At 39.8% G+C, this 19,524-nt stretch overlaps 1 protein-coding gene across 7 annotated transcripts in view; it reads right to left on the reverse strand.

Moving 5' to 3' along the window:
* The window catches only part of sorbs1 (sorbin and SH3 domain containing 1), a 59,242-nt gene that overhangs the window by 38,325 nt on the left and 1,393 nt on the right, over positions 1–19,524 (reverse strand). For 6 of the 7 annotated variants that reach the window (XM_074675181.1, XM_074675179.1, XM_074675182.1 and 3 more), the window contains exons 2-7: positions 4,072–4,114; positions 3,857–3,943; positions 3,448–3,564; positions 2,588–2,694; positions 2,274–2,415; positions 2,074–2,103 (exon numbers count right to left, since the gene is read on the reverse strand). In XM_074675181.1, the coding sequence (XP_074531282.1) occupies positions 2,074–2,103; positions 2,274–2,415; positions 2,588–2,694; positions 3,448–3,564; positions 3,857–3,890 (430 nt within the window). In that variant the 5' untranslated portion in view covers positions 3,891–3,943; positions 4,072–4,114. The remainder of the gene's footprint in view (positions 1–2,073; positions 2,104–2,273; positions 2,416–2,587; positions 2,695–3,447; positions 3,565–3,856; positions 3,944–4,071; positions 4,115–19,524) is intronic. The other variant, XM_074675180.1, reaches the window with a different exon arrangement.

The raw sequence follows: 19,524 nt of genomic DNA on the forward strand, positions 1-19,524 counted from the left end.
ACTAAATTTAAAGGTCACAGTGCTTCAAAGTTTTAAAAGATTGAAACTGGTACAGACAGAATTAATACGGTAGACATGTTGTTATTTTGATTTTTTTACACAAGTGGCAAAATATCCTGGTATTACATTACATTTTTCTTAAAGCAGTGTGTGTAGAATATTTTAAAAGTTGCATTTTTCCAGCAAAATAAACCAAACATATTGTCTTTGCTCTGGTTAGAACACATTTTTAATAATGTCCATCTCTTGTTAAGGTTTCATGGCATTGAAGGTTAGTGATACATACACCATGTTCATTTCTCACAGCATGCAGTGGTTGCAGTGTTTGCAGCATGGGAAACTGAACAATGAGCTGCCATGCAGGACGAAGACATGAAGAAAGTTCTGATTTAACCAATGGAAAGAACAGGTGTGTCCAAAGCCAACCAGCTTCCCTCTTAACATGTGTTATTTATGGTATAGATATAAATCATGTTCTGAATTATGTGTTTGTTTACATTTTCTGTCAAGATCCCAAACAAAACCAAAGTCTACCATCTAGTGACATCTCACTAAGCTACATCTGGGCTGTGCATTGGCTACTTGTATAAAGCTGAAGCTCTGTACGTTCTGCAGAAACTCAACAACTCTTACAGCTGACGTCTTTAAATGAATGTTTTCATGGTGCGTTCCACTTGTACTCAGAAGTTGGGACATACAAGTTCCAAGTGGGAAATTTGAAATGGAATGCTTCCCGAGGTCAGAATTTCCTACTAGGAAGTCAGCAGATCCACACCACCCCCGAGTTTACAATCAAAGATGGCTGCCCTGGGTTTAAACAGTAGATAAACTTCTGTAATATTCTGCTTATTTCAGTGTTTCTGACTCGTGTTTGTTGTACTAAATTAGCTGTATACATAGTTTTGTTTGATGTTTATATATATGAATATTGCTGGCAACTGGATCACTTTTTACTTGGATACGATGTCGTTCCTAGGGATGGGTACCTTTCACATTTGAAACGATGCGGTACGAATTCCTGGTACCTCGCAATCTGTATTGGTGCTCAACGGTACCGACTTTTAGTACTTTTTGTGTTTTTGTGGTAAAAATTATCAATTTGTTTAATAATAAAGCATAATATTTTTTCAATTTAACATATTTATTCTTTAATATATAACCTTACAATGCTGTGTTCATGTCCAGCATGGAAAATCGCCTTCTCTTCCACTCCCTTATAGTTACAAGGATGCATTTAGGTACCTAAATATGGTACCTTTTGATTTTAAGTGACTCGGTACTTGGTACTTTTGACAGAATCCGGTTGGTACCTACAAAAGTGCCTGATTCGGTACCCATCCCTAGTCATTCCCGCTCCCTGCTTCCTAGTTCAGATGTAAATGTAACATATGATTATCATGATGTGAAAATGTGAGAGTTCAAAAACACATCAGAGGACACAAGACAAGATAAAAGTTATGAAATGGAGCAGAAAATGCTGCAGAAAAAATAGTTCAGAATGCAGGATCAGAAATATTTGAGTCTAACATTGTTGTGTGCAGGTTGAAATGATCTACATATGAAAACCAGTCCTGATAAAATCCAGATATTGATCCTGCCATAAAATAGATCCTTACATATTTTCCTCATATCGCCCCCTAGTGGAGTACATTTTGCTTGGTCAGAAGCTGAGTTTGCTGATGTTAACGCAGGAGATAACGTTGCAGAAAACTGTTCATCTGGTATGAAGAGACACCTGAGGGACAGGTGAGCTTTGATTTCATCAGTCTGTGATGATGGAACAAGGAGGTTTGAGCACATTTAGAAACTGATTTTTACAGAAATAATGAAATAGTTAAATAGAGCACTCTTTGAAACAAGTTTGGACACACCTGCTCTAGACAAAAAAAAAGAAGAAGAAAATCGTGGCAAGAAAATGTGACGTGGAAATAATTGTGCACAATGTTTCTCTGTAGTCTGGATGGGACATTCTTGTTCACGCAGTTTACTGAGCATCGCTTCACAAACCCTTTAAAAAGCCATTCAGTGGGCCTGTCAGTGGCTATAAACTACAAAAATATCAGTAGTGCGTACCTTCAAACTGAGAGAAATGCTTTTGCTTCTCTGTTGAAAGATAAAAACAGACAAGGACAGGACAGTGAAATGTGACTGAGCAATGGTGCAAAGACACACAGCTCTGATCGTGTGCGACACTGAGCGAAGCAGACAAGACACGAGATTGGCTGTGCATAGAGCAGCGTGAACCCTGGCACATAAACTCAAAGTGTACTCACCTCTGTTGTGTTGTAGCAGGACTATGGTGGGGTTCACTGTGCTGGTGCAGGGGTAAACAGAGCCGGGTGTTGATGCAGGGCAGGTCTGAGAGTCAGTGTCGGATGGAGACTGATTTTCTTTGAGGCTTTCTGCTAAGTTGGGCTGAAAATACAGAAAAGTTTAAAAGTATGAATTCATTTTTTATGTATTCAGAGATATTTTTGAGAAGATCATCAGCAGACATTCAATAATAGAGATCACACAGATCACAGAGCAGTTAAACCACAGGAGCCAAACAAAGATCCTGTGTTAAATGGGATGTAAGAAAACCTACCTGGCACTGAGTGTTGTTTAACGGAGGTAAATCAGCCGTGCCGTCGCTGCCTCCCTCAGCCAGTCCTGCTTTAGAGCTGTCTCCATTAATCTGGGTTGTCCAGTCACCTAGAAAGAGACCACAACGCCCTCAGTTTGGCAGCCAGTGCAGAAAGAATATCAAAAACACCAAGGATGAGATGGAGAGGTTCAGTTTTTCAGCAAACATAATCTTTTTGAGATGAAACTTCAGCTCCGATTAAAACTGATATCAGTTTCATGATGTTTTTCTGGATCGTTTTCACGTACAGAGACGAGAAAAAGACTCTCCCACAATCCCTGAACTTTGTCGCCAGAACAAAGCGCTCATTCACAGCGAGCTGCAAAGGCTGTTTGTTCCACTGGCCTTTATATCCACGCTTTACAACAAACAATGCATCTTCCTGAAAGACTTCGCCAGCCTCCAGTCCAATTCCAATGTGCTCCTGGTAACAAACAAGCCCACAGTCAAGGCGCCCTCTTTCCAAAGTGTAGAGTGGGCAGGCTTCCACACAGAAGGACTCTTTGATGCACAGACGAAAGTATGAGCAGTCACACTTCGCGATGGTACAAGGTGTGAGCGGCTGCTGGGCACACAACCACAACATCAGGAGGTATAAACCAACACGTGTGTGTGTGTGTGTGTGTGTGTGTGTGTGTGTGCGTTCATGTACATCTGTAGTTTCTAACTCTAAACTCTCGCTTCACACTGCTGCTCACTGTGACTCCTTCTCCACATTCTGCAGGGACGTGTTTCTCTTTAACACGCTCATGCAGCTTCTCCCAACCTCTCAGTATTTTTTTTTTCATTATGTGAAAAGCTGTTTTGTAACTCTTGCTTACTTGGCACTGTGATGACATTTGGCTCCTCGCTGATGAGGCCCTCGTCGTCTATGTGGACCAGTGTGGCCCTCAGAGTCACGACTCCTTTCCCTTTGCATACTCGGCTGGGGTCCAGATCTGAAAACAATCAAAACAGCAGACTTGTTTCCAGAGCTTCTCTAGGTTCAATGAGGAGTGGTTATATTTAGCGCAGTAATGCTTCAGAGCTGCTGGGAATCCAAATAAACGCTTCCTCATGGCCCTCATCAAAATCAAAGTGTAACATGAAACCAGGCCATCGTATTAATATCCTCCTTTCGGTTAGGCTGATTGTTTTGATCGCGCCATCAGAGGATGAGGTGCAGCAGGCCACAGAGTAACCAGAGGATGAGGAATCCCACAGGGAAAGGCCAAACAGAGGGGTACATACCTGCGTCAGGAATCAGGTCAGGAGAGCCCTTCATGCTCGCCAAAGGAGTTATCCTGACAGCACAGACCGATCGAGGACCTGATGGTTCTTAAACAAAAACACATGACATCAACACATTTTGTCTCATGGCTAAATATCCCATGATCCTCTAACTACTCTATGTGTTCTGATGAACGGGGTCAACTGGACTGGGTTTTGAAGCTGAGATGACTCACTGGGGGTTGAAGCCGGTCTTATGCTGCCCTCTTCTGGAGAGCCCTGGGGAGAAAAACAGATATCAAAATCTTAACAGATTTATCAAAAAAGGATTTTTAAAGTACAAAACTTAAAATCACATCACAGACCTTTATATTTTTCATAATATTTTATTTTTTAAATGAGCTATCTATTTGACTTAATAGGAATTGAATTCTACACTGTGAGAAAGTCAGAAAATTCATTTTTTTTAATGCAATTATCAAAGAGAGCCTGACGATGAAATTGATTTTTTGCGTGTGTGAATTTCTTCTTCTTTTTCTATTATTTATTTATTTTTTAAAGAAAAGTAAAGAAAGCATATCTGCTTGTTCTGATTCTGTGTTGTGCACCTCTGTCTCTGACTTTACAATGACCTCAAGAGATGCACCGATCAGATCCTGGTCCAGACACAAAAAGTTAGACTGGACTTCTGTGATGAAAGGCAGATCCATCATTTCCAGTATACTTTTCTGTGTTTACAACAATCATGTGCATTAACCACATCATCAACACCAGTGGGTTGATGCTTTTTGTTGTTGTCAAAGTTAAAATATCCCGGAGGAAGTTTACCACAGCGCTCAGCAGTTTGAAGTATTTCACTTGTTCCACCAACTTTAAAGATAATTAATAAATAAACAAGTTTAACTCCTCATATATTCACTGCAAAGGTTTACAGTTTAACTGCACTTCCTGTTGGTTTTGAAGATTTACACACTTTTAGGGTCGCGGGTGTCTGGAGCCTATCCAAGCTGTCTTTGGGCTGAAGGTGGGGCACATCCTGGACTGGTCGTCAGTCAGTCACAGAGCTGACATACAGAGACAGACAACCCTTCACACACTCACAGCTACAGGCAATTAACAGTGACCATTTAACCTGATAAGCATATTTTTGGACCAGTGTGCCAGCCCACTTACACCTTTATAATCCAATTAATTAATTTTTATTTAATTTTAGAAAAACCTAAATTGAAAACATAATTCTCAGTCTTTTACTCAGATTAAAGAAAACAGAATGTCAAATGAATACTGGTATTGGATCTGATCACTACACCTCAAGTTTTTTTTTTTTTTTTTTTTTTGAGTTTTCAGACCAGGAGAGAAGAATTTCAACCTGGATTCACATTTTTAGCTTTTTAGCTTGAGACGTTGCTCCTGTTTTAGTGTTTTATGGTTTGTTTTCAATTTTTAGTAACTGTTTTTATTGTTCTTAAATTGTTTTTAAAAACAATGAAACGGTTATTTTAGTACCTGCACCTTTGTTTTATTTATTGATTTATTTATGCCTGCACCATCTGGTGCATATGTTCTGCACTTTGTTTCTGCTGTGGTTGTTTTTAAAGTGCTTTATAAATAAAGATGGGATTTTCTGAGAAGTTAGAAATCAACCAAAAAAAAAACAACCAATAAAACACCTTTTTTTCTGTTCAGTAAAGTAAATAACTGTAATTTAGCAATAAAAAAATAACAATGTGTTTGATTCTTTCTCCTTGTTGCTGCTGTCTAACAGTTGTTCAGTTGCCGGGTCAAGCTCTTCCTTTTGTGACACGTCTAAAAAAAAAAAGGTTCAATAAAAGTCCAGTGATCAGTTCAAAGGGTTTATTGTGCAAAAAATCCAAAATCCAAAACGAGCCAATATGTAACTCAGGCAATAATGTGATAATAATCCTTGATGAAAACTAAACAAGTAATGATAGGAGAACCAAGGTGAAAAAGACGAAGATGACAAAAAGTGATGATGAAAAAGTGACAGTCAACAAAAATATCTGAGCTCTCGACTCTAAGGTTCTGCTTGCCTTTGTTCTAATTCCTGCCACCATACATAATAAGTATAAAAAAAAATAATCACACCCATGGATGGATACAGGGCAGCGACGTCATCAAAGTGACATCTTCATCTACACTACAAAGTTAAAGAAAACAGCTAAACTTATTTTAGCTTCTCGCTACAATTGTTGTAAGGCAGTACATTTAAAAAAATATGGATAACAACAATAATTGTATTTTAGCATTTAAGGTAATATTTTGATCAAAGAGCTCTCACATTCTGGTGAACTGAACCTGAGGGAAAGATAAAAAGTGTTTTGATAACTAGAAAATTTGTGTTAATTTAACACCTTACACTGGGCGGTTGTCTAATACATTCATTAAGCACTTTACAGTACATGCTATTGTTGTTATAAACAATTTTTAAACATGTTTTTTCTTTAGTTCAATCATTTTCTGGCTATATCTGATCTTAATTCATTAATTTAACTGTAATAGTTCCATATTTGGTTATTTCTCACTATTCTTTATCTTGTTAGGGTTAGTCCCTAACAAGATGGAGGATTTGTCCTTTATTATTTTCTTTAAAGTTAATTTCTCTCTGTTCTTTCATGCACACTATGTATAAAAAGTGTTGCACTATAACACTCCATCTGTTTGGCAATTCCTCTTTTGGCTTCAGGAGGAAACTTAACCTGCTTTGAACCACTGATTCTATATTCACAATGTTATACGTGTTCCCCTTTAAGGACAGGAGGGGGGGACGTGAGAGAAAACAAACATATGCTAATCTGATCTGCATCAGTGGAGCACGCTGAAGCAGAACCAAGGCCACCAGAAAAGTAGCAGTAAAACACTTCTGCTGCTCCGCTGGGCCCCTTTTTGTGCCGGGCCGGCTCAACTGATTTACAACACCTCCTTATTTAAAGGCAGAGAACAGAGCTGGTTGAAGACACACACAAACACACACACACACACACACTCAGCCAGCATGTACAAACACAGATATAAATCAGCTGTTCTGTTTTTTAGGCTGTGAACAATGACAGAGAAACAGTTAAATGCGTCTAAAATCTACTAACAATAAATTCAAGCAACTTTAAACTTCAACATTTTCTTGTTTCACTTTATGTTTGTGTCAGTTTGTGCCTGATGTTTGCACATGGAGGTAAATAAATCGACCTGCAGAACAGGCAGGGGACTTGTGTTCCAGCTGGAAAGTCTGCAAATAAGCCCCACCAGGAGAGAACGGGAGCTGGTCCAACATTTCCCCAAGGGACACACGGCTGAAACATATCAAAATGTCTCACAGTCATGGAGACGAGCTGTTCGTGAGCATCAGTCAATCTTTATTTATAATTTTTCACCCTCATTACAGAAAAACTGGCTTGCCTCCTAAACTTGTACATTCCAGAGAAGCAACACATCCATGAACTCATTTTAAGGACCATTATTAGACCGTCCTCTGGGGATCCTTCAAACTACTTTCACTGTGTCCTGAAGTGGTGAGTGCAGTGTGTAAGACACCAGCATGTGTGGATCTTTCTCATATCGTAGATAATGGAAATGTGACAGCGAGCAGGCTTCAGTCTGTTAGCAGTGTGCTGTATAAACACACAAGAGCAGAGATCATCCTTGGCCTTTTTAGGAAGAGAGCAGAGCCGGGTGAAGAACAGCATCCATCCAGCCTGCGAAAAGGAAAAGACCATCGCTGGAGCTCTGGGGTGACCAGCGACCACTGAGCCAAGATAAACAGGAAGTGAGAAGAAGCCTAATCAGCCACAACTCCTGTTTAACAGCCCCTCACCAGCAGGAGTTACTACTATGATGTCGGGAAGTGTTTTTTTTTTTTTTTTAAAGCAGGGGTCCTGAGCCTCCAAAGAGTTAACTAAGGGGAGTCACAAAAGCTGGAGGGAAGAGGGGGAAATTCTGTAACATCCTTAAAGCGAGGGTATAATATCTTTTTAGCTCTACATGATTTACAGCTTTAAATGAATCACTTTTTTCTCTCACTGGTGTTTTAAGAACTCTTATTTCAGCCTCTGTATGAAAGGCTTTGTTTTAGCTGCTGTCCCTTTAAGAGTTCCCACACCCCAACCCCCCTTTCCTTTGATTGGCCAGCTCTCTGGAGACCTGTCAGGGGTGGAGGTATGGGCCAACCATGGTGTTTGAGCTCCACCCCTTCAATGTCTTATGCACCAGTTAAGAGATCTTTACGTGATGACCTCATCGTATCATTGAGTGTCATGAAGATCTCGTTCTGTTTTTAGAGCACAGTTTTGATCACACTAAAGAATATGAAGAAGTCTGAAAATCTGCACGTTTTTTATGACCATCCAGCATTTTTTCTTTATATCTATCTTTAAAAAATGTGGGACAGTAAAATAACCCCTCTTTAATTCAACACAAACACACACCACTATAACTCAAGCAAGTACTTTAAGTGATACTGATGTATCAGAAAGTTGCTGCCTGCCTGTCTCCTCTTAAAATGGAAAAAGCTCCAACCTCAGAGCACATCCTGGGTGAGAAAAACTGGTCTGAGCCTGCATGCTTCAGGGAAAGCTTTACTACAGTGGGTAACTGCTATCAGCTCAGCTGTGCCCTCAGACCATAGATACTGATTAAAACAAATCTATACAAGAATACTGATGGTGATTTTAAAAAGGAAGCACAAAAAATACAACTTTAATCTGTTTTACTTAACATCAGATCATCTGTTAAGGAACCACTGATCTAGAGAAGTGGTTCCCAAAGTGAATCCCCTGTTAAGTTGTGAAATACTGATAGAGAAGCTGTGAAATACATTTCAAAATTAAAAACTGTCAATCACTGCATATTTCATCCACAAAATAAAGTTCCAATTTCAAAGAACACCATGCTAACAGGAAATGTTTAATTTTTTTTCCAGATTTCTCTGATGAAGACCTCTGAGGCGACTAACTCACGATAACAATGGGATCAGTAGAGGCAGATCAATTTAGGCAGGGGTGGCCAACGAGTCAGGGACTAAGAGCCACAAAAAACGTGGTGTTGCAAACGCACTTCCTCTTACACATAAACAAACAACATAAAATCAAAATCAATAGATTTCCAATTTTCAAAGCGAGATTTATTGTGTTTGTAAGTGTGTTTAAAACTGTACTCGGAGCCGTGTCAAAGACAAATTTCAGTTTTTACCGCAGAAGAGACAAAGGTCTATCTATCTATCTATCTATCTATCTATCTATCTATCTATCTATCTATCTATCTATCTATCTATCTATCTATCTATCTATCTATCTATGAGCACATAAGCGATTGAGATGAGTGCATGTAGAGAAAAGAAACTGAAACTTAAGTATCAATCTCATTACACGAGTATTGATCAGTACTGATCCCAATGTTTGCAACAATGTATCAGTTTTATGTGTGGATTGAAGAGCCGCACACCGAAAGACAAAGAGCCGCATGCGGCTTGTAAGCCACAGGTTGGCCACCCCTGAATTTAGTGAACACAGCCATCTATGACCATAGGTAGTCTAATTTTAAACCAGTCAGCCAAATTAAAGGGGCAGCGAGGAGTTTCTAAGTGATCTTAGAAAGTCTTCCTTCCAGATTTATGCCTGATCATAATCCACTCTTTAAAATTACATTATCAGCATCAATACAGGTTATATCCAAATGCTACTTCTTAGTTTCCTGATCAGGTCCAGCACAGTGTTGCCAACTTCACAACTTTGTTGCTATATTTAGCGACAATCAGACCCCTCTTGCGACTTTTTTATGAAATAGTGACTTGCCACAAATCTAGTAACTTTTCTGAAGTTTGAAGTCTGACGTGGAAGCATGTATTGATTCCCAGGTCCAGCTGTGTCCAAACGAGCAGTGAGTGCTGCCGCGGGACCCTCCCTTATCTCGCAGAGGGACAAGTCCTCCTTGTTCACAGCTGCAGACAGAGCAGGCAACAGCATGAATGTGAACCACGCTCGTGCTTGTCGTTTACGGTCACATGAGAACAACAAGAATCCACAGAAGAAAGTTCACTTAATGTTCTAAACAATTTGTTGTTGTTTTACACATTTTCTGTTCCTCCTGTCATATAGTCTATGCCCACATTATTCCTCTCTCCTGCAGCGTCCATGACAATTACATGCAAATAGCTAATTGTGCAAGTTAGGTGATGACATCATTTAGCGGCTTCTGGGAGAGCCAATAGTGACTTTCTTTACTGAGGAAATGGCAACACTGGTAGAGCAGGACCGGATTGATTTACTGCAGGTCAAAATCTCCATAACAACACCAAGCTGATGAAGTTTATCAGTGAGAAGAGACATTTGTGTATTTCTCTGCTGAAAACGATTTCTGTGATTAATTTTGTAGTGATGGTGGACACTGGAGCCTAACTGTCAGACAGAAAAAGGACAGAAGAGCAGAAGAACGATAAACAGGAGAGTGATAGAGCACGAGCTAAAGGCTAAAACACGGGTTAAGCTGTTTGCGATAATGTTCATTCCAACCCACAGTCAGCAGTTATTCTGCAGTGGTCTGTTCAAACTTGAGAGTCTATCAATAAAACAAAGAGTGAGGTTATGTTAGCTCTGCTTGGTAGATGACTGGCAGGACATAGCTAACCAGGATTCACCAAGGTTACTGACATTACGGACATGTCTTAAAGTGCAGGGTTGCCAGTAGCGCTAAATGTAGATGGCTACTAAACTACGGTACAAACTGACAAAGTTTTCTTGTTATTTTTTAAACGACAACGCTTCGTAACTGATAAATACCTTACCTCGTTGTGTTGTATCCAGTAAAAAGTTGACTTGAACAAAGAAAATTTGTTACGACCTGATCTCCATTCACCTCCAAAAAAAACACATGCCTTGTGAAGAGTCACGTCTTCGTCTACGCATCTTAAGCCTTTTTTCTGTTATCATCTGTTCTTGGGATGGCCTGTCAGTCTATTCCCACAGCGGGGGGTCTCTGATCTTCAGCATCTCTATTTTGGGGGCTGTGGGCCAAAAAGTTTGGGAACCCCTGATCCAGGGTGCAACCACATGACTATGATTAACAAGTGGACTGAAGGATCACCATGAAGGAGGAGGATCAGTGTCAGCAGTGGAGTCCTCTTTAATAAGCCGTCTTCCTAAAGTCAGAGGGAATTATCTCCTCGGACTTCACAGGAAACACGTTTCAGGGGAAAGATAATGATCGTAACTAAGGGTCAGGATAAGTTTACCGAGGAATTCCTGTTTCCAATCAATGAGCAACAAAAAAGTCACTATGGTCCGACTAATTTAGGGTTTGGAGACAGTAAAGCTGTGTATTCTGATTGATTTATCTAGATTTAAGTTACGTCAAACTTAGTATCATCCCTGAAAGTAAAGCAGTTTATCTCCTCAAATAAATACGAAGCTGTTTTACTGAGCTGGTCATGAAGTCGTATTGACCCAATGTTGTGTTCTTAAGAGCAACAAAAGTTCTTCATTCTGCATTAATTTTAAACTCTTATAAACATGATGAATCTTGGTCACGCCTTTAAACAGCTTTAAAGTGAAGACATATTAATTGAGCTCATCTGTTTGTCTAACGTCCACTTTAAAACACTCACACGCTCACACACAAATATTCAACTGGACTCTCTCAGTGTTACTAAAAAAAAACATTTCCAAAACAAGCAATTCCCACAGGGCTGATAGCTCCAGAGGATTAGTGATAATCTATGGGGGCATTACCGATTTGATGATCTTCAGTCCGTGAACATCATGTTCCTCTGCAGCCTCCTGAGACTAGTGGCTGAGCTTTGAGGGTCTCGTCTGGGACTGGCCCAGGTTCGACCTTGACCCTCGCTATGTAGGGGGTCTGTGGGTTTTTTTTTTTTCTTTCCTCTTAGATGAGATGGGGCTGTCACCACATGCCACATGGGAATGTGTCACCCACTCAACAACTGTGAGAGCACCGCCTAAAATTCTCCTACCCACTGAAATGCTCCTTGTGGCCCAGCCCACAGGACAGAGACACACCACAGGCTGATGAGTGGCATTGACTTCTGGGTGACCCAACCCTCCATGAGGTCTTAATACCGCCATCAGTGACCACTGCTATTTAAGACTTGGTTTGTTTTTCAGTCACAGTTAATAAAAGTTGATATGTGTGTTTGTAGATTCTGCTTCTGGTGTGTGAAGACTGTAACCCAACATTGGTTTCATTGGTAAACACTGTAAACCACAGGGTTTTATTTTAATTAATTCATCTTCTTTACGTTAAATTAAAAAACAATCAAAGAATAAATCTGAAAGATAAAACATAATAACCTGTTCGTGCAACCATCACAAAAACAAAAACAATCTAAAGAAAGACGATACCACCCTGAATGCTGACACACGACGACTCCAGTGTTGGGCGTAATGTTTAAAGTGCAATATTTCTGCGACTGCCACCGCTACTGCTGCTACTTTTTATTTTTTGCACTACCTCAGATTCATATTTATATTTATATTTAGTCATATCTATCTAAAAAATCATAGCTGCATCCTATGCAATACAATAGAAAAAACTACCTTATATTGTACACTAAGAAAGAACCTTAATTGTGCTGTATACAAGAGCTACATCTCATAAATCTTGTACATTTAAAGCCTTCTGCAAGTTCAAGGTTTTTTTATTCCTTCTCTCTTTATCTTTTTTAATTATACTTTTTTTTGTATGTTTTTCTAATTAACTATTTATGGCACTGAAAGGAGAGGCTCTCCAATCTCGTTGTGCATTATGTATAATGACAATAAAGGCCATTCTGATTCTGACGATAAAAGAACTGAAAGTCTTTATATTTGAGGCATCTGTCCTGTGATTTTTATTCATTTTTGTAATTTTTTGTGTCTTTTTGTAAATATCAACACACAAATAAAATTTATTTTGATATTTTTTCAACAGTACTTAACATGTATTTAATATATATATATATATATTTTTTTTCTTCAGTAAATATTCTCACCCTGCAAGAGGTTTTGCTAGTTTCATGATCCACCACATAGCTGGTGACAAGTTGTGGGTCAGTTAAGCACCTGGACTCCTCTACTACAGAGCCATGCTGTCGTGCTATGTGCTGGATGTTTTATGGTGAATTAAACATTCAGGGCCCAGTTTTAGAAAACATTGTCAGAGAGGCAGCATATGCGGCTCCAGACCATTAATGATGCTCTCCCAGATGCATTTGCTCCCCATACACTCTCACTCATACCCTCACTACCACAGACTATAGCTCCAGCCTAAAAAAAAAGTTTGTCTAATGAGTGTTTAAATATGGTTTCCTCTTTGCATGCTATATTTTATCCTGCATATTTGTACACAGCAATGAACTACATTTATAGTTTTTGATTTTTGGAAGGGACTCTGGAACCATGCAGTGATTTCCACTTCAGAGTCATGTCTGTTTTTAATGCAGCACTGCCTGAGAGGTCCGAAGATAAAAGCCATCAAGTGCTGATCTTTGGCCTTACTTTTCTTCTCTGAATCTTTTAACGACAGCACGTCTTGTGGTGGATAAAATCCACTAATTCTTTGTAATTTATGCTGAGGGACACTATTCTGACCCTGAATACATCTACACACAAACCATATTCCTGCATTGATTGGAGTAGTGACAAATTTTGATTGTGTAGGAGGCATGTAAACACTTAATTCCAAATGTCAAAGCCCAATTAAGCTCATTTTTCTGATTATTAAAAGCCTGAATAAGACCTCTGGCATATGCCTGTAAAGACCCAAACATTGGGTCATGTAAACGCGCTTAAGGTCCATATTCTGGTGAAGACAATATCAGAGTGCTCAGCTCCAGGAATATTCCCGTTTACATGTTAATCAACATATACAGAATAAACCATAGTAGTAGTGTCGTGACAAGATGTCATCTTTTGCACGCACTGTATTGACATTTCCACCAAGTAGTCCAAGATCTTCGCTTTTGTGCCACACTGTGTAATATGCGTGTCCCTTCTTCACCAAAGTGTGACTAAGACTGTCTCATTCTCATTCGCCTCCTCAGCTGCAGCTTGTCACGTGGCCTTTAGGAAATATCACTGTGTTGTCCATGGTATTAAACTCTTTGATTACTTTGAATGAGTTTTTCTACTCCTCATCCCAAAAGTGTAAGGTCTTTTGCTTTCTCACCATGTTGAACGTGTGCAGAAGTTAACCCCTTGATGCCTGTTGTCTCAAATTTGCAACATACCCCGTCAGGTCTTGATGCAGCTGAGATGACCTTTTAATATCATTATTACCTATTGGTTCATATTCTACACAAACCAAAGATTGTATCAGATCCACTATGTCACAATATATTGGTCAGGGGATGAACTTCTCATGTCTATATATATAACTATAATATAACTATTGTGTGTCCTATACTCCAATTTACATTTTCTCTGTCTACATGACCCAATATTCAGGTTCTTACAGGCTTATGCCAGGGGTCTTATTTGGGTTTTTAACAACCAGGAAATGAGCTTAATTGGGTGATGACAATTGTAATAAGGTGTTTACATAAATCCTACACAATCAGACTATTGCCATTGTTCTGATTAATATAGGAATGTAGTGTGCATGTAAACGAAGTCATTGTATCAAATAAAATATTACTGCAGCTTCATTTACGGAATCATTACTCATTTCTCCCCACAATAGTTTACTTTAAGATTACAGAAAAATCAATGACTGTGTACTGATTCTAAAAAAAATTGGTACCCAATGGGCTGGTCTACCTCACCTACTTTTTCCTACAATGCACAGCTCTAATTTTTCTTCTTGTTCTTTTTCTGTTTATGTTAAGTGGCACTCAGTTTTAGGTGCATTACTGTCACCTATTGGAATGAGTTTCCATTACAACTACAACATCACAACACTAATGTTTTAAGGTTTGTCAAACTTACGGTGAAACACTGCATAGGGATGCACGATATAGTAGTACCAACATCGGTGTCGGCCGATGTTGGTCTTTATTTTATCATATCGTCATCACCGATGTGTGATAGTGGGCCAAGGGGCAACATCCAGTTACTAAAAATGAAGCCTATGCTGAAGTGCATAAAGTCGCTGTTCATCAAGAATCCACTTGAGGCTGGCTGCAGAAAGACTGGAAGTCACGTACGCACCCAGCCAATAAAAACAGACTTTTACAGCATTAAAAAACATATTTACTGCCTGGTTCAAAAAAACAGTTTGGGTCTAAAACGCTGATTTCACTATCGGCACACACTGTACGGTGAGTGAATTTTTTTCCAACTCGGCGGTTTAGAAGTTATTAGGATTGTTTGATTGTCCAATCAGAGGCACAGCTCAGGTCACATGACTGCCAGGCACCCTGTAGCTGTTTGAAAGGAAACTCACAGCCGGTGTCATAGCAAATGTGGCTGCGTCTGCGGAATGGCTTCATTTCACGGTTTCAGGAACAGACGGTGACATCACGGATGCTTTTCCATGTGTCATACAGTCTATGGAGTTGGCCAATATTTACTCATTAGCTGCCGGCCATTTTCAGAGCATCTTGAACAATCTTTCAGGAACCAAATAATCTTGTTTTCTATGACTATGTAAACACCAAAGCTACCTAAGAAGAGTGGTCTGTCTTTATTTATGTCTGTCTTTCTGTTTTTGATCCAAAAACAGACAAAATATACTTTTTTTGATTGCGTGTACTCTGGGCGCTCCATCCTTTGATCCTCTCCATGGTTGTCTTTTCTCACAATCAGAATAGTTCTCTCTGAACTATCTCCACACATCATCTGTGTCAAGATAGTTTTTTTTTTTTTTTTTTAACCAACATTGATATCTGTAAATTTTGGTTATCAGCTACAACAGCCACATTAATATCAGATGTCCGTATCAGCCAAAATTCTCATATTGGTGCATCCATAATACTGTGAAAGAAACCTCAGTGATTCTTGTCTAGTTGTTACAGAAGTAATAACAGTGATAAAAGGTGACTGTTCATTTGTATGCCAATTAATGAATTATCAGCTTACTTCTGCTTTCCAAAACCAAAACAAGAGCAGTGTACATTTCTAAGTAGTGGTTTTGAAAATAGCCTCACCCTCTCTTGGATGCCCTTTTTTATACTCATCATGTTACTTATTTACTGCAGATTATCCTCAGTAGCTGGGAGATTTTCCTCCAAGTTTCTCTATATTCCAACTTTTTCAAAATATGTTGGCATCAAATTCAGAATAAGTATATTTTTCAGGAACAATCAATATTTCAGATTCAACACTTGACATTTTGTATTTGCTCCATTTTCAGCCATATGAAGGGTTTGAAATGTTCAAAGATCTATTTTTAACAACATTTTATACAGTGTCCAAACTCTTTAAGGGGGATGGGATTATTAATATAAAGGATCCCCCATCACAAGCTCAGCTGCTGCACGATGGAAAGACAGAAGGCATGTTATGTAACAGTGTTTGACTTTTGCTTTGTCAACAAGTGACACAGGGAAGAGAAGCTATCCAGCTCTGCTTGTGGATCCCACAAAACAGCTCCAAACATGGCTCGAATGGGCTGCTCCAGAGCTGCAGCTTATCCTCCTAATTGAGAATACCCTCCACCAACCCTCCCCCCTTCCATAAACAGCCTCCATGACAGGCAGCAGCCTGAGATTCTACACATTCCTCAGCCGAGCTGTTTGAAGTTCATTTCAAACAAGCCCAGCAAAAAAGGAAATGTATGTTTCGCATACACTGTGGTCAGTGTTGACCTGCGAGCAGGATTATGTTTGAGTGACTGGCCTTAAACTGAGGCTGTATGGACTCCTCTCTCAGCTCATGTAATCAAATATCACTGTAACATGGAGGCGTAATGACTTTACGACAATCATATCCCGGGATTTAAAAGAACAAAATGTCATTTTTTGAGGCAAAAACACAAAAGCATCACGTGAGGGGATGAAAGATGTGTCCTTCATTGCCTGAGGAGGCTCTCAGCCTGCCATTGTGTCCCAGAGAGGCCCTGACTGGCACTGGACATGACAATCGCCAGATCCCGAGAACAAGGAGCACTTGGTTGGCACATGTGAGGGCTCGGGGAGGACAGCAGTTGGCTGCAGAGACAGATTCTGTGCTATGAGACGGCTCCCATAAAACGTGACGGCTCGGCTTTTAAGAGCAGTGAGATAGGAATGTCAGTACGGTAAACAGACGTCTGCACGGCAGGTTTGAATAATTATGAGATTGTAAAGTGAAAAAAAAATCAAAGTTTAGCTAATGAGAAATAAAAACAATAATCACCAGGATGAAATTTCTAAGAAAAAACTGTATATCACTTGATTTTTTTGTAAATGTGATGTAAAAAGAAACATTAACATAACACCCTGCCTCAGTTTCAGGCTGTGTTAAATAATGGATTCTTTCTTGTGAGGCTAAAAGGCTTTCTGGATATCTGACCTGCAGTGACCCTTCACGTTTTTGTCTGAGTGAGTGCTGAAAGTGTTTGCTCATCTGTGCTGTTTGGACTTCGACGTGGATCTGAAGCTATGAGCTCTTACATAACTCTCCGAGTGCCTATGTGACAGGACTACTTGATAATTGAGTCTGAGGATGTGGCGGCTAAACGTGAATATAAACAGCAATGTGATAATCCAGCAATTTTAAGTGCTATGAAGTTATCCTCGTGTGAAATGAGCCAGCAGCAGGACTCCTATCTTCTGTCTATTTCAGGAGCGCCTGCCCAGTCTGACTCCTCTACCCAGATACTGACACCACAGGCTGCTCCATCACTCAGAGCCTGCTGCTGCAGAGAGTTTGAGAGTTTCTAACCTCTCATTTATCCCTCTAACCTGATTATTTCTGCTGTGCCTGTGATACAGCGTGAGGACACATTCACCGCTTGTTTTCCATCAGCTGCTGACAAACAAACACGACACAAGACAAAAAGACACAAAGGTGTTGGTGGTGAGATGCAGCGCTGCTTGTTTACATGCATGGCGTGTTGTGCTGAGGACCTTGAGAAGCTAAAGCACAACACTTCACCACGGTGGGGGAGCAGAGGGTTGCTTAGGAACCTGTTGTAACATAAACAGAGTGAATAGAGAAACCTGGTGTCTGACTGAAGCATGAAGCGTGATCCACTCATCTGTAATTCACAGCAGAGAAAAAGATCCATGAAGGTACAGGTGCTGGAGCGAGGATTTGATCCATGCAACGCTAGTTCAAACATCTGATGAATAAACAGTTGAGCTGAAAAGAGATTCATCAGTCCAAGCAGGTGAACTGGAGTCATGGTTTGTCTTCTTACTTTGGGAAAGTTAGAGTCAGATTCTTTTTAAACAAATTAAGATAAAGACTAAAATCAACAAATAAAATGAGGCTGGCTTTAGCAAATATTTAAAGAGAGAGTATTTTGATTTTTCTAGTGTTTACACTGTCCCTCTGGTGCCTTCGGAGTAGCTTTACATGATTTATAGTTTCAAAGATTCCCTAATTTTCTCACCGGTGTTTTTAAAAAAAAGTTTCAGCCGCTGTCTGAAACACTTCTGTCTCTTCAAGGCTCCCTGCTCTATAAACCCCCTTCTTTCTGATTGGCCAGCCCTTTGGAGGCCTGTCAGAGGAGCGGAGCTATGGTCAGACCTGAGACCCACCCCTCCAATGTATCATGAACCATTTAGGAGACCCCTATGTAATGACCTCATCATTTCAGCAAATTTTGGAAGATCTCACGAAGATTTTGTGAATATTTTGTGCTTTTTTTTTTAAGAATGGGCCTATTGATAATTTTACACACAGATTCAGGGATTTCTACAACATATGGAAGTGTACACATCAGACACGTGTAGTTTGAACATCCAGCACTGTTCCGTCATATCTGTGTATACAATATGGTAAAGCAGTATACCCCCTCTTTAAGTTCAGATTTCAGGTTCACGTTTCTTAGGGTTACTCCTCTCAAATCTAGGTCATCTGTGAAATGTGATACTGAACAAGTTTCATGAAATTTTAACAAGTGTGCTGGGTTCACACCAACAGGTTATCGTTGCTGTATGTTGAGCTAAAAAGACTGCTGTAGACGACTTTGGCCTGAATTTAGCAAGTCTTTACAAAGAGTTAAAAAAGAAGGGCACAAAGTCTGCAGACTGATATTCCAAATTTGAATATTTGTTGACACAAATATTTGATCATTCAAGAAGAAAGGCCCTGTCACTGTATTCTTTCATTACCAACAAAGAAAACTACTTGAGACTAAAGGACTGAATTACACAACAATAGGAAGAATAAGAAGAGGTCACATGTTTGGCTGCTCTTTGAGGGACTGATTCCACAAACAGCCTGCAGCTGAGCCACTGGCGTCCAAATGTACCTGTTCCATGTACACAAGCACACCTCTCCCCATCTTTGTGTAAACACCACAAACTTCTCTGCTACCCAGGTGTCAAACCAGGAGGGTTGCTTCATACTCTCTGAATGACTACTCCTGGAAACAACACCGTCCAACGGTGGATACAAGCTGCACTGCCTCCAAGGGGGTTTGAAGAAATGTTTTACTAAGTGGCTAAAAACTTCAGCAGTAACTCTTTGAAGCCTGCTCACATATTCACAGAGACACACTCACAAAGTAAACAGTGCAGAGGTGATATGTCTGTGGCTGTGGTCCACATGACAAAACACTCTCAGGGTCTTTTTGGGGGAATCTGCTTGACTGCCGGC

Source organism: Halichoeres trimaculatus, unplaced genomic scaffold (assembly GCF_033239565.1).
Source record: "Halichoeres trimaculatus isolate MK-OKI-2021-1 unplaced genomic scaffold, fHalTri1.1 fHalTri1_scaffold_8, whole genome shotgun sequence".
In the NCBI taxonomy this organism is placed as follows: domain Eukaryota; kingdom Metazoa; phylum Chordata; class Actinopteri; order Labriformes; family Labridae; genus Halichoeres; species Halichoeres trimaculatus.